Source organism: Dermacentor variabilis, chromosome 11 (assembly GCF_050947875.1).
Source record: "Dermacentor variabilis isolate Ectoservices chromosome 11, ASM5094787v1, whole genome shotgun sequence".
In the NCBI taxonomy this organism is placed as follows: domain Eukaryota; kingdom Metazoa; phylum Arthropoda; class Arachnida; order Ixodida; family Ixodidae; genus Dermacentor; species Dermacentor variabilis.
This window is the reverse complement of record NC_134578.1, coordinates 15,332,664-15,348,963: the sequence shown is the minus strand read 5'-3', so window position 1 is coordinate 15,348,963 and position 16,300 is coordinate 15,332,664. Positions and strand designations below refer to the sequence as shown.

General features: G+C 46.0%; 1 protein-coding gene across 4 annotated transcripts in view; it reads left to right on the top strand.

Moving 5' to 3' along the window:
* The window catches only part of Mbs (Myosin binding subunit), a 101,846-nt gene that overhangs the window by 50,700 nt on the left and 34,846 nt on the right, over positions 1-16,300 (top strand). For all 4 annotated transcript variants that reach the window (XM_075673590.1, XM_075673588.1, XM_075673589.1 and 1 more), the window contains exons 10-13: positions 728-931; positions 2,418-2,610; positions 7,780-7,901; positions 12,247-12,327. In XM_075673590.1, the coding sequence (XP_075529705.1) occupies positions 728-931; positions 2,418-2,610; positions 7,780-7,901; positions 12,247-12,327 (600 nt within the window). The remainder of the gene's footprint in view (positions 1-727; positions 932-2,417; positions 2,611-7,779; positions 7,902-12,246; positions 12,328-16,300) is intronic.

The following is a 16,300-nucleotide window of genomic DNA, read 5'->3' as shown; positions in this document are numbered from 1 at the left end:
GGTAATTATGGCAAAGGCTAAATTGGTTGATATAGGATTCCAATCAAGCAAAATAAGTGCTCTGCACCAACCTGGAGCAAAGAAATTGGAAAATATTTTTTGGGCCAAGTTTTGGTCCAACAAGCAATGTCTCCCCTTAAGTGAAACTGTAATAGCATTCTGCTTCTGCAACACACACAAAAAAAACTTTATTTCGCCACGAGATGGCACTTAGTAAGCTAGAAAAGAAGACAAACAGCAAAACAGGTGCTGATGCCACCCTGAAGTTCTTGCACCAGCTCGCTATTACATTTGCACAAAAGAAAAACAATTTAGTGTTACTTGAATAAAAACCTAATTGGAATAAAAAATTTAGTAATTAAGTTGCTGGATGATTCACTACTCACCAGCATGCGGGTTAAGCTATATGTCAAGGCTGTGTGTTAAGTTTCACATGCTTAAATCAGAATTTTGAGGCATCAAACCTGGCATAACAGAAATGATACATTGTGCATTACACAGCGTTAATCCTTCCCTGTATGCACTGATAGCCACCATAAACTCTTATAACTTACCTGGTTGTAAGTATATGCTCGAAAATCTCAAATGGCAGATTGTCCCAATCGATCACCAGTTAAAGCATGGGGGACTATCCTATCTATATTTGAAATGTCAAATAGCATTCGCACACACCCCTTTCTCACAAATGAATATAATTCTATGGTTGCACGTTCCCTTGCACCTGCAGGGCGTCACGCTAGAGGACGTCAAATCGGCTGAGCAGCAACTGCTGAAGCGCCAGCAGGAACTCGAGGACAAGAAGGAGGACAAGCCGCCCCCGCCAACAGTCATAGGCGCGGCGCCCGTCTCCACGACCACCACCACCACCACCACCACTACCACCACAACAGAAGAGCTGGTGCGCCGGCATTCCTGGAGGAACAGGGACAAGGTAACGCGGGCATGCCTCGCTGGCACCGCCCACTACTGCTTCGCTGGGGTTAACCCCCTCCTTGGGGGCTGCATTTACATTTGCACACACATTTTCAACTTGAATGTTATTGACAAAGCATATCAAAGCACACACATATGAAGAAAACTGACAATAAACCCATAGAGTTATCTTTTCTTCGTGGGGTTTTCAGCAACAATAAAGCGAGCCCATTGAATGCCCTTATATTCTTTTCGCTTGCATCGAAGTGCATAAAGTTTCTACAGTCAACGACCGATAATTCAGACTCCACCGGGAATGTAAGGGAGTCCGAATTATAGGATGTCCAAAAAAAAATGAATGTATCCAAAAAAAAAGATTATTTTATTTACGTTTTAGGCCCCTGTGCAAGGAAGAAGGGGTCAGTTCATTGCTGCGCGCACTTCCACTTTTGTGCAGCCCCCGCCCCCGCAGCTGATAGCGAGGACCCTGTGCGAGCAGCAGATATAGAATGCTTTATCTGCCTCTCGCTTCAACGGGTCTTTGAAACTAGAGATTGCTCAACCTCCAATACCACACGCACGGGAAGACAGTGTACATAATGCCACGCTGTCATAGCATGCCCACTCTTTGCACATGCAGCAGATTACTTCTAAAGCAGGGTGTGTGGCTGCGTTTGTGTTCAGCCGTGCTTACACCCACGCACAGGCACGGCCGAGATGCCTGCTAGCTTACCCCCCACTGCCTCCGTCCCTTAGTGCATGCTTGAACGTGTTACCACGAGCTCACTCCTCTCCCCCTCTTTCCCTTTGCTGGCGCAGGAAGGCGGCACTCGTGAAGCCACCATCTTTCTTGTCTCACCCTCACACGTTTTCACTCTCCCCTAAAGTACACACTGCGTGGGGCGCAATAGGATATATATTATCACACTTGGACTTTATATAGAACATGACGCAGCTCCACTTAGGCGTTTGCAAGCGGTCTCTTGTGATTCGGCCATTTGACCATCTGTGTCTGCAGAAATTTCCATTTATTGTCTCTGTATTCCTTTATAGCGGCAGTGAAATTCCATTCTGTTGAAATCGCGTATAAACACACTTCGTTATATTGAGGCTATAAATAAATGGTGTGCTATGGACAAGTGGTTAAGAAAAGTTAAATACCTCTTTATATCGAGAATTTCGTTATATTGAAGTTCGTTATATCGAGGTTTAACTGTATTTACGTCAAGGTTCAACTGTAGAACCAGCAAACCCTAACCTTACCTCTTGTAGTCCAGTCTGCTACCCTGTGAAGGCAAGGTTAAAGCACAGCACACCAGACAAGTGACGGTTGCAGAAACAAAATCTAGAGAGTTCTGACGTCAAAGTGCATAGTGCGTTTACGTCTTTGCAGTCGTTCCTTGTCTAATGCGCCGATTTATCTATTATTCCGGACAAACCAGCTTGAATTTCTGTTTTAAGACCATTTTCCGACCTTTTTTTTTTTTTTTTGTCTTTTCATCCAGGAGGAAGAACCGCCCGCAGTCCGAGTAGTACCCAGCAGTCCCGAAACAGCTCCGGTGGTGACGTTCTCCATGCCCAGGGCGCGAAGTCAAAGGGGAGTGACGGCTACCCCAGCTCCCGAGGTCAGCCACACAGTCACCGTCCCCATTCGGCCACGGGGCATCGTGGACGACACGGCGATCACCGCCAGGGAAGGTGCGCCCACTTGGTCAACAAGAGCTTGAAGTGTGAACTTAACAGTGTGAATCAAGGTAGTCTTCTGTGGGAATTCTTTGTGTAGGTCGTCAGAATAGGCAGACACTCGCTAGGGCTCACTCACAAATATTTTTTTCAGGCTACGTACTCACACTCATTGGTATTCACTCGCATTCCCAGTCTTGCTCACCAACACCCACTCATGTCCAGTCACTTCCATTCACACTTACTGACACTAACTTACGGCCATACTTACAGTCAAATTTCAATACAGTTGAACCCACTTACAACAATACCAGTTTTTAACAATATATCGGTCATACAGTGGAATCTTGATACGAACCTCACGGGGTCACAAAAAATATTTGTATTAGCCGAAATTCGTATCATCGAAACAATTAAAACTAGCTAAATTAAAGAGTCAGAGGTGAACTCACGCAGGCACACGTACGTAAAAAGCATTTATTTCTTGAAGAAAAAGTCTCTAATGCCCTTCTGCTTCTTTTTCTTTGTCAGGTCACTCAGCAGACCGTTCGAATCCATAAAAACGCGTGCACGTGTCACTAGTTTCATCCGCGGCCATAGCACGCCTCAGAACTTCGAGCGCTTGCAGCGTTTCAGCCGCCAGTGGTGGTCCTTCGCCGTCACCCACGTCTAACGCAAAGAACACGGTCCGAAGCACAGCAGCTACTCCGTCCAATGGCACGTGGAAAAGGAGGAAAAGCACAAAAGCAACAAAAGCGCCACCGCATCAAACTCTTCGCGCCCAATCGTGGCCTCCACGCTGTCCGACGTCGTGCCCGCACCAAAAGAGAAAGGGAGAAATCGCGTGAGTGCGTGCTGTTCTCTTTCGCGGCTGTCGTGGGGCTCATGCTGGCAGTTGTGTCTGTCCGTACGCTGGAATCGTGCCAACTGTGGCCTCTCCGCACAGCGGCGCCACCTCCTCCCTTCCTTAGCAACCGGCGCACCAGCGGGAGGCGCAGCTGCGCATAGCAACCGTGACGTCACACAGTATCAGTAGAACGAGCGCGCGCGCTTCAGCGGTGGCGGCTGCAATGGCGCTCCGCCGCTCCTTTGCCAGACATCTCGTTGCAGTCGAGTGGGTGTGACGCATGGCTTCGAAGCGGCCCAGTGATTGCGCGCCAAGCGGTTAGGGTAAGCGGCAGCGGACGCCGGATTCCCTCAACACCAAACGCCAGATGAACAAGGAGTGAATGCGCCTGTGACGACTGAACATGTCACCAGATGCGAAAGCAAGGGAGGCAGAACAGAAACGCCAACAGCGACTGATTAGATCGCTGGGTACCAAAGGCAGGGAAGCAAAACGAAAGCGGCAGCAGCGACAAGTGATATCGCCGAACACCAAAGCGAGTGAGTTGGAGCGCAGACGGCAGCAGCGACTGGCCATTTCACCGAACAGCAAAGCCAGGGAAGCGGAGTGCAGACGGCAGCAGCGTCTGGCTTTCACCAAGCGCACTTTAGAATTTCCTAGGTGTCTTCGGTAATTTTTGTATCAACCGACGCTGGTCGAAAATTGATTCGTAACAACTGTTCTCTAGCACATTGCAAAGTAATGGGGCTCGGCCAGGACCACAGAAAAATGTGTGTCATACGAAAATTTGTATTAGCCGTGATCGTATCATCGAGATTCCACTGTAACAATGAGAAGCTGCTGCACCGTCACCTTTTGTATGTTTTCCATGGTGAAATAATCCACCTACTTCAATGCTCCGACGCTGCATTATCGGTTATAACAATCAAGTCTGGCTGCTGAGTGTCCATGCCGAAATCTAGTGAAATGCGAAATCTGTGAAAAGAAAAAAAAAATAAAATGAAAAATTCGAGCCGCTGCACGATGGTCCACTGCCCCAACAGCTGCCGCACGCTCAATTTCCAGCCTGCTCCGCACGCCTCTCTCCTTTTACCCTTCCACCCCTCCGAACACAAATGGGCTGTGCCCATAGCTCTATGCTGCGCCACCCTCCGAAACACGAATTGACCACGCTAACTGAGCTGCTCTCAGATTGCTCTCTGGCTGCTTATTCAGCGCAGTTCTGCAAACAGCTTTATTGCTTGCATTCGTCTTTGTTGGTTGCATCGAAATAGTCCCTGGCGAGGTGATTTCTCACCCTTGTATGACTCGCTGCCAAAACTCGGGAAGATGGCTGATCCGCCCACTGATCATCGACAATGCACGACGTTGCCAGTGAAAAGAAAGTGCACAGCTATAGATTTAGAAACTAAGTTCTTCTAACTGATGAGGCGATCGTCACGAACGTGCTTGAATCGGATAGCGACGGCGACGATGGCAGCGATGACCCGGTAGGGCAGGCTGCCTCAAAGTTGTCCTCACTGGAGGCCCGGCAGATGATTCAGTCCCTCCGGGGCTCCGTTTTTGTGAGGAACTTTCCACTGCATTATGTGGAGCACCTGGATGCATTGGAGGAGAATGTCTGGAAGCTTCATGTAAAACATGCAAGGCTGACGGACGTAGGGTTTTCTTGTGCAAGCCAGTGAGAAGTATGTGGCGAGATGCTTGTGGCAACCTCGCTTCAGCGTTTCTTCTGTATTTCTCAAGCTGACAGGCTGCCATAGCAACCTCCTCGTATATTTTAAATGTCCCCTTTTGGGGCCACTAAAGCAATGCCTCGGCGGAGCTCACATATCGCGTGCCACCCATTACCCCTCTTTGCAGTTGTTATACAGTTGAACCTCGCAATAACGAAATCGGCGGGAAACACGAAAAATTCGCTGTCGCGAGAATTTTGTTGCGAAGAGAGACAGCACAGATAGGTAATGCCTCGCAGAACAAAACTTAACTCTCCAAATTCCGTTAGCCTACTTTGTAAGCTTTGCTCGAGGATATAGAACCGCATTGTTGACAGTACAAAGTGTGTCGCATGCGTCGACCAGCAGTGGCAGTGCTGCCATAGCTCAGAATTCTCGGTCAACTGCTTTCGGAGATGCGATCACTTGCCGAGATTTTGCGTAACTCGGCACCGGACGCAGAGCAACAGCGCATGCAGCAGCATATCTCCAGCGCACGCTGTTGCTCGTAGGCGCCGACGCGGCCAGTGCCAATCGCAAAAGTTATCGTATCTCGTGTACGCGAAGGCAAACGATCGAGATAATGGCCCTTTCGCGCAAATCTACATCCAGCATAGAATCCGCACACGACGCCTGTCGAGTGTCACCAAAACCAGCGTTCTTGAAACAAGGGATGCGTATTCCCGGACGATCGGTCAACCATGACCCCATGCGTGACACTTCATATGTTGCGACCGCCATCTCAAGCGCCATAAACAATTTCACGTGGGTGGGACGTGGATTTCTTGGTTTTTGCTGCATTTTTCTCACTGAGGCGCACATTACGCAGTGCACTGCCGCGATCGGGGATTGTTGTTCGAAACCACGGAGCAAGAAACATTTAGGAGTGGAAACTCCACTGTTTGCGGCGACCAGAAAAGGTCACAAGCCCGCGGAGCCATTATCATGCTGGCGGCCTGGAAAGAAATTACCGCCGTTTCGGTTGCCAGGGCAACCGGTCGAGCGTGTTGCTCCCGTTCGGCTGCGCGCGCCTGACTTCTATTGAGGGCACAGAGGAAGTGGCCGGAGAGCGCGCTGGAGCCGCCTGCCCGGGCGCTGCATATTTTTTTTTTTTTTTCCACTGCGGCTTCTATGACGCGCCGCATGGCGCCGCCACTCCATACTGCCCCGTCGACAGATACAATTGTGACCTTATCTAGTCGCCCGCGCTTCTCCGTGATCGAAACGCGCGTCCAGGGCCGCTATTTTGTAGCGATGCCTTACGCCTTATTCTATGCTACTCTTATCATCCACCACACACGGCCACCTGATCGCTTTGATAATGTGGGCAGACCGTCGCTCTGACCAGTGGCCAAGTGCGAAAAGCCTGAAAAAGCATAGAATCCGAAAAGGCATTGCTACAAAATACCGGCCCAGTTTACGTTCAGTCTCGCCTCACTTGATTGGCCTAGGCCTTACCGAGTCATCAGCCGCGGGGAATGCAAAATGAACGCGCGTTTCAAACAACGATCTACGACCTCGCCTAGTAGGCATGCAAACACCATCGTCACATGTCACTAGCAACGTGCGTGCGTGCCGCTCATGGTGCCGCTTCAAACGGGCGATCAACAAACAAGATGGCGGCCATGACGTGTTTCCAGCACACTGATCGCTTCTGGCGCTTGGTTGTTCTTGTGAACAAAAATGGCGCCGCCCACACAAGTGTAATGTGGTGGTATTTTATGCAATTTTAATGCAAAACAATCGCATTTGAGCACATTTTGGAGCCTGCTAGCCTTATGCAATATGCGGAGTTACATTCCGGCAAATTTCGTTGATGCGGGATTGCAGTACAGCTACATTTCGTTGCCGAGAGGTACGAAATGCATTGAATCCTATGGGCGTTCGCCGGGGATACGAAAATGTTTCATTGTCATGAGAATTTCGTTGTTGCAGTATTTCGTTATCGCGGGTTCCAACTGTAGCAGTGCCATTCTTTAACGCCGACAGACGCGGCTTGTTACATGCAATCAGAAAGCCCAAGAAGCAGTTAAACGAGTGAACACAATGAGCAGCTGGATGGAGGAAGGTGGTGGAGAGGGGCAACGGCCTCCCCACCAATATAGCTTTCTCACATGAGCTCTGCCGTCACCCTATTATGATTTTTTTTCATGCAACTCAGTTATAACAATTATTGATTATAATAATGGCATTTTCATGGCACTTGAACATTGTTATAAGTGGGTTCCACTGTATAATGGAATTCTTAACATAACAATGTATTCAACTTTTAATGCCTTCTTGTCCATAGAGAACCATAGAACCTTAATATAACGAAGTGTGTTAATGTAACGAAATTTACTGTCGCCCCGAAGGATACGGAAGGAATGAGGCGTTAACTGAAGTCGACTGTATTACTGTAAAATATTTATGACAGTGTAATGCTTTTGTGGTATTTCTTTTCAAGGATTTAGATTGAGAGCATTTGGACCTTTGTGTAACAAAAAAAAAAAACAGACAGGTTGGAATTGTAATGTCAATACTCTCACATAGAAAAATAAATACTGCAGTTGACTGTTTGGGAACATTAGGTGCACTTTGGTTCTCATAAAAAAGATTATAATCCATTAATCTCGCATGCAGTGGGTGATGGAGACAAGGACGATACCAAGACCAACACTCAGTCGGCGATTTCAAGGCGAAGGCGGCCAAAGCGGAGATCGACAGGCGTTGTATACCTCGAAGGAGACAATATTGGTGGCCAGGTAGGTTGATTAAAGATTTTTGCAACGCTAGCTGTAACCTACATATCAATTTTGGTAGGTACAGTGCAAAGAATCCTTAAAAATGGGCTGGAAATCTGTTTTGAAGACAATGTCTTCATTCGCAAGTTACCCCTATTTTTCCAAATCAGGTATGTCAGTTTCTGTCCCTTTTTGTTGGCTGATCTCTGAGATAGCGCAGTGTCAAATGTGGGCCAATCGCAAAGGTCGTGCAGTCAAAATATATAAACAGTTCGATGCTCCTACTCCCTTCACGTAAGGTGTGACGCAATAAAGTGCTGTGCGAAGTGACTCCGCCATATTCTCCCCCCTCATTTGCTCAGGAAGGCATGGTCTTTCATCGACATCAACTAGAGTTTCAATCGCCTTGCAGTTTTTTGCACATAAAGAATACCAAAACACTATCGATAAGATAGCTGCATGCCTGTTCTGGTTTTTCATTCGTGCATCTCACAAGACTAAACAGAATAACATGAAATTAGGCACAGTTATTTTAGGTGCTGTGGTAACTTCACTTAATCAAACTCTTCCTGGCCTAGGCCGCTAGACACAAGGCCAGGTAAAACTTAATCCCCTGAAATCACTGTCATTCGCAATATTCAAGTGTAATGAGGTTCTCATTCTTTACATGAAAATCTATGGGAACAAAAAAAACATGCTAAAGCTGACAATGATTCCCTTCAGCATTGGGCACACCTGCAAGCAGGTGCATATTTAGCAGGACGTTGTCGTCGTACTACAGTAAAAGTTCAGAACGAGCATGTGCAGAACTATCCCTGACCTGCACGCCACTTTGAACACTTACATTGGCTGTCTGCGACTGTCAGCGGAGCGGCATGGGCACCTTTTTTTCTCTGTGCCATGCATTGTGGGTCGATACAGTCGGCGCAACAAAAGCGTGAATGTAGCAAGAGCCATCTCAGTGTTGAGCATGTTGGACTGCGTCCGGTTACGTTGGCTGCGCCAGTGCTTTGAGCTAAAGACGTTAGTAGTGAGTGCGCGCACGCGCTCGCACTATGTTGGACTGTATACACACTTTAACCGAGCGATCTTTTTTCTCTGACTTTCATTAGATCAAATTTTGTATAATTCAACCTTTTCGTAGCATCCCCGTGGAATTCGAATTAAACCTTTTCTGTATTACCATTACCGATGCTGGCAACATCACCAAATACATACCAGCATGAGTGCCTAGGCTGTTTGCTTCGATCCTAATTCGCCTGTGTTACTTGCTCACCATTTTGACAGCAAGAAGTAAATGGTAAAATCAGCCATTGCTTAGTCTCGCACTGAGGACAAAGTATAAGTGATGTTCTGGCATTGTTGAGATAAGTTTTTGTTTTGATGCTGCTAGGCCTCGAGAAATGACATCAAGGCGGGAAAGTGCATCGGTTTCCGCTAACAGGTGGCACCAGGACATTGCAGAGCGTTGAACAATGCTAAATGCCATGGTGCCATCTATTCGGCATCAATTGACACACTTTCCTGCCACAGTGCTGTCTCTCTAGGCCTAGCAGCATCAATGTAAACAAACAACTCTCTATAGGATCGTCATAACATTGCTTCTACAGTCAAAGTGCAATAATTCGAACTCAGAGGGCCCAAAAATCTTTTAGATTTAAACGAATTTCTTCGAATGAAAAAATAAATTCTTTGATATGAAATACGGACTTCATTCAGATGAAATACGGACTTCATTGAGGTGAAATACGACTTCATTGAGGTGAAATACGACTTCATTGAGGTGAAATACGACTTCATTGAGGTGAAATACGGACTTCGTTGAGATGAAATACGGACTTCGTTCAGATGAAATACGGACTTCGTTCAGATGAAATACGGACCATTCAGATGAAATACGGACTTCATTGAGATGAAATACGGACTTCATTGAGATGAAATACGGACTTCATTGAGATGAAATACGGACTTAATTGAGATGAAATACAGACTTCATTCAGATGAAATACGGACTTCATTCAGATGAAATACGGACTTCATTCAGATGAAATACGGACTTCATGGAGATGAAACACTGAGATGAAATAGGACTTCGTTGAAATGAAATGCGGACTTCATTGACATGAAAAATAGGACTTCATTGAAGCTCATAAAATGGAGGACTTATGTGCAGCACTGCATTAGGCAGTGCATCTGCACTGAGCTAACATGAGGGACAAGTTCCTGAATTGCAGTTACATGGTAATGCAGCATGTGCTGCCGTGAAGTGGCACTACTAGGCGAAATTTGCTGCTGTAAAGTCACACCTCAAGGCAAAATTTGCATATAACCTGCTCCCTGACTGGATTTTTTAAAGTTTGGTGCAGAATTTAAGCACCAAAATACGGTACTTGCAACGAGAGATGGGAGCAGCAGCCGGCGCACTACCGTACACTGCAGACAGCAGGGTCGGGGTCGTGGTATGTCTTAATTAACCGCTGCGAATGCTTATGCCATGGTTTCCTACAATAATCACTCAAGGGAATTCCGGCACTGCGGTTGTACGTGGATTTGTCTAACCTTTGGGTTTGTGGCTTCAGACATTTTTGTGGCTTCGTATATTAAGCTTTATCTGCCTTTATTGTCCTAAATTTCAAAGCAGTCCGTACTTTTCTAAATGCAGAAGGCAATAAGACTCTGCAAACATGTATAATTGCTGCTAAATGCAGCAGTTACGCCTGTCAAGGTGGTCAAATAAAAATGCACTACGTGTCTCAACGCACTGGCTTGCCCGCGAGAAATTTTTTAGGGTATTCTATGCCACTTGTCGACGCATGTGTCTGTGACCTAATGATTTCCATATTGGGCTTCTGTGCTTGAGGTCCTGTGTTCGAATCCTGCCCTCAGACAGTTTTATTAGTGTTTATTTCACTATTTATAATGCAGTACTTCGTTGAAAATGATAAGTTTGCAAAGTTGGGAAGCCATCTGAAGCCAGAGGGATGAAGTTGAGGCAAATCCATATACTAACGATCATTCCCACGCAGACCGAAGCGCACCCTGATTGCTGTTCCAGTAGACACTAGTACCAGACTCTCTAGTAATTATTGTATGAAACTCTATAGCTTAAGCATTCAAATTACTGAGCATTTTCACTGAAATGCACATAATTTTGGCAGTATCGTAGTGTCAGTTTGAATAGACCGGAAGTTCGAATTAATGATTAATTCTCAGTGTGAGATGAGACTAAGCAATGACTGATAATGAAGTGCTAGTTAATAAAAGCATAAATGGAGCATTAGGAGCAAGCAATGAGTTTCTTCACATGCACAGAACTCCTCAGACAGTGCAAATGATCGCTGTGTAGCCTAAATGATAGGTGCCTAAGCAGTGTAGCCTGCCCCACTAGGTAAGTTCTCATTTATTATCGTATTTATTCGAATCTAAGCCGGCCCTGATTCTAGGCCATCCCCCAAAAGTCTGAAGTGAGAAATTTTAAAAACTTACCTCAAATCTAGGGCAAACAAAAAAGCAAGGACAGCATTCACAAAATGAAAACAGCATTTATTGAATATGAATATGCCGAGCTCTTTCTACGTCGCTATCTTCCTTATTGCTGTCGTCTCATCGCGACCAGCTCACGCAAAAAGCGTTTCCCCATTGCCCCCCCCCCCCACAACGGACAGTTTTCTCATCGATGCTGAAGTCCTCGCCCAGCTCAGTCATTTGACAACTCCTCTGCGGCTAGCACAACTTTGTTTTAAAGCAGCAGCACAGTGGCATCGCCTGTTTGATGCCATTGCGATTACGCCACACCACGCACTGATATGACACAGGTCAAAATGGTGACGTCGCTTGTGTACTTCAGTTGGCTTCTGGCCTGGCCAGCAGCAGCTGCACTGCTGACTTTTCTAGATGGCGCTAGCTATGCACCATATTTATCAATTTCAATGAAAAACTGGCACATTTCTTAAAATCCTTGACTCTAAGCCGACCCTAGACTTTGGTATATGACTTATTTGAAAAAAAACTATCGGCCTAGATGCGAATGGATATAGTATGTCTATGCTATGCCCACGAGGATAAAAACTTAACTGTACAATAATTTGTTCCGATCTTATGTTTAATTGAGTTCAGTTGATGTTTTGAAGTATTGTAAAAGTATTTAACAAATATTCGCATTTACAAATAGGGACTATTTTATTCAACGACCTAATCGAATAGGACACTGTTTGATTTGTTATTTGAAAGTTTTGAATAATTGCACACCTCTAATAATAGTGCTATGCTAAAACTTTCTTTTATTAAAGGAAGGGAGAAGTGAACCGGTGACTTACTGACTTTAGCGCTGTTACAAATTACAAAGTGTACGTGTTTCATGTTACAGGAATCTTCGGCAGACCAGGAAGGATTGGATCGGGATAAACTGAGAATAGGCGCTGTCAACGACCTTTCCAACGACGCAGAGGTCAGTGATGTCCTTGTACAGAGTTCTTTTGCACCTAAAGTCCCAAAAAAGAGCAGTAGCAGCTTCCAGTCCAAGAAAAAGCCTCGCTTTTAGTAGTGATCTACATCAGGTTGCAGCATATGTAGCACAGTAAAATTCCGAGAAAGCGCCTCCACCCAACTGCTAACTTCAAATTTCCGTGCTGTTCTGGGAAAGCCCCCCCCCCTCCGTGCCCTTATCACGCACCGCGCCCATGTAACACTGGCCTGCCACGCCCAGTTCACGAAAAGAAATTTTCGTAGCTTTTCTCTTTTTTTTTCTTTTTTTAAGGCGAGGCTCACTCACACTAGGCCGATCCGACACCGATTTCGGTCGGCTAACTGTCGGCAACAACGTTATTTAGTTTTGTGTTGGCGCCTCTGTCACACCTTACCGACACCAAGCTTCCGCCGACCGTCGGCAGATTGTTGGCATTAGTACGGTGTGACAAATGCGCCAACTTGAAGGAAAAAATGCTGTTGCTGACAGTCGGCAGACTGAAATCTGTGTCGGGTTGGCCTAGTATAAGCGATCCTTTAGCGACACGGCAACTCTCCGCACGCCATTTGGAGTTCACAGACCACCGGCCGACAGCGGTCTTGCTGGCAAAAGGCGAGATCTGCCTGTCGCACAGTACAGAGGATCTCCCTGCGGCACAGCGACATGAGCACTCAGCGACCGAGGAGTGGTCGCAGCTAAGCTCATCGCCGCTGATCGCTCGCCACCAATATTGTTGCTAGGCCTTTTCCGGCTCACTTTGAATCTGTAGCAAACGGCGCTTCAGAATGAACCACCGATGCTCCCAATAGCAACGTTTTATTACTGTTGTTGCTGCTTTACCCTCTCCTTGCAATAATTTCATAAAAAGAAGGAAAGATGCTGATATTTGCGGCGCCGCCAGATGTGATGCGAGCATGGCCAAGCCACGGATTGCTGTCTGCCGCCAGTAGCCGTACACTTCAGCCGAGCTCGACTTATACTGGCTCTGTTGTTAGTGCTAAACGTTTGACCGTGGACTTCAAGCGGAATGCTGCAAGCTTTTCTTTGCAACCTACTCGGAGGAGTCTTCTGATGGTTTTGAGAGTGATGAACAGCACTAACAAATCTTTGGCTTAATAAAGTTCGTGTTAAATAAAATTTTAAATCGACATCCACTGCATTTCTTTTTCTTGCGGGAAAATTTTGTCGTCGCCGTCTTGAATTTTGGTGCCATTCCGGGATAGCCCCCCCCCCCCTCCCCCACACGCACACACTTTGCTGGTAATTTCGACTTCCTTGAGGGAGGGCGCTTGCCCGGAATTTTACGGTGTGCACTTTCATAAAGTTGTGAAGAGGGGCTTGCAAACACTCAACATTTTGTTTACGCTAACTATATAATACACACATATAAGAGCGGAATGGTTGTTTTTTGGCGACATCCACAAGAACCGCAGTTGCTGCAGAAGCAGTGTGGTACCTTAATGAAATAGGTACAGTCGCTAACATCGGCAGTTGGCTTTGTTATATCATAATTTCATTATAATATAATTCAACCATTATGCAATTAAGTACAGCACCTGGCAGATTTCGTTTACGCAGAAGGAGCCACAAAATTTCCAAATTTTTGGGCAATCAGAAAACGCAAACTTGAATGCGAAAAAAATTGTTTTAAGTTTTAGAGTTGGCAACAAAAGATACGGTTTCATACCCTGTCAACGATATCTTCACATCAGCAGTACAAAGCGAAGACAGCCACGCTTTTGCGCCCACTCCACCCCCGAAACAGGTAGTGTCGCCTGCAGTAGGACGACAATGTCATGAAAGGCGCTGGCAGCGCGGAACGAATGCTTAATCTGACTTTTTCAACACATCCTCCATAGTTTACTGAACCTACAATACAGACAGATCACATGCATTTCGGCACGCCCACTCTTTGCACACGTGGCAGATTACCTCAAAGATTACCTCAAAGCTGCGTATGTGCTCAACTGCGCTGACAGCAATGCCCGAGCACTGCCGCTTTAGAAAAGAAGACTCGCGCTGACCTGCCTCGCTCCCCTCGTGCATATTCTATCGTGTTACTGCAAGCTCGCTCCCCTCCCCCTTCTCCCTTTGCTCACATAAGAAGACTGCACTCATCAAGCCACCATTCTTCTCAGCTCAACCTCGCATGCTTTCACTTGCACCGAGGACATACAGTGTGCTGGGTATGATAGGATCTTGAGAGGAAAAATTACCGTACACCAGAAAGATGCGAGCTTATCGGGCTTGGACTTTATACAGAACATGACGCTGCTTCATTTAGACAGTTGCACCGTGCGATTTAAGAGTTGCGTTTACAAGCAGCGGCTTGTAATTCAAACAGTTGATCATCTGCAGCCACGGAAGTTTCCCATATTCTCGATCTTTAATCAGTTCATTTGTTCCTTGTGCCTTTTGTTGCATCCCTCGAGATGGCAGTCAACTCTGCTGGCTTATGTGTTTGCAAAGTTAGTACGTGCTCAGTAATGCATCGCACATGCAAAAAAAAAATCATAAAAGTGTGTCATTTTAATGTGATTAGCATTCTTTGCCTACTTCAGCCATTTTCTCTTCATCTGACTCAGTGGCCCAAGCTGTACCAGCTTGGGCCACCAGGTCATGACGTCGTCATGATCGTTCCATTGACGTCATTTCAATTTTGTTATCTGAAACTCATCATGTCATCGTCATACCACCTTCTATGCCGATGCAGTGGGCCAAGTTGCCTAACAACTTGGTTCAATAGGGCGTGAGACTGTCATGGCCATTTCATCATCATAATTCAGGCTTTATCACATGATTCTTGTCACGCCATTGTGTCCACACATTCACCATCATACAGTCATAATGCATTCACTGTTACATTGTCATCATGATGTCGTCCGAGTCATTTCATCGTTCTTTTACAAACTTCGTAATCCAGCTCTCATCATACCATTGTCATCGCAACATATCTATACATTTGTTGTCATACTATCATCACACTGTCATTTCACGTTGTCATCACTTCATTAACGTCATCCCATTGCCATCATTGTTCCATCGATGTCCATCCTTCATCAGTCTATCATAATTAGGTGTTAACGTTCAGTTCAGGTTATGGTGTTATGATGTCGTCGTCATTGTGTCGTCATGCATCCGCTGCCATACCGTTCTTGTGCTATAGTAATCCAGCTTCCTCATCTGGCTCTCATCATACTGCTGTCGTCATGCCATCGTCGTTACACCATCGTTGTCATGTCATAAAGGCTTTGCAATACAGTTGTCATGCGATTGTCTTCATGAAGTTGTCATCATGCATTCCCAGTCATACCATCATTGTAATGCTGTCACAGACATTTCATTTCATCATTGTCATTCTGATTCAAGATCCAACTCTTTGCATCAGCATCATACCATCGTCGTCCACAGTCATCGTCATACCATTGCATCATGTCATCGTCATCACGCTATCAATTTATCATTGTGATCACTTCAGTAACATCATTCTATTTGCATCATGCCATCATCGTCATACCGCCTTCATCGATTCGTTGACGTCATTTCTTCATCATTCTGTGCTTATCATACTGTCATCAACCAATTGCAACTATAGCACCATTGTCGCATGATCGTTGTCACGGAGTCCTGGTCATGGAGCCCTGGTCATATCATTGTCATCATTCCAGCTTCATCGGGTTGTTGTCATACAGTGAAACCTCGTTAAACTGTAGTTGGCCTAAGCTTGGAAAAAGTACATACTAAATGGTAGTACTGCTTAACTGAAATAGCATGAGATCGCCCACTTACCTGTCAAAAACGGAACTTGGAGAGAGTGCGATGAAAGAGGAAAAAACATGCAGTATTTATTAACTTCGCGCGACAAAAGTGTTATTTTCGTTTGATGCCGCCGCGGCCTAGCAACGACGACAGCGGCCTCAAATTTACTGAAGCTGCGAGCTAGCTTTTCAGCCAG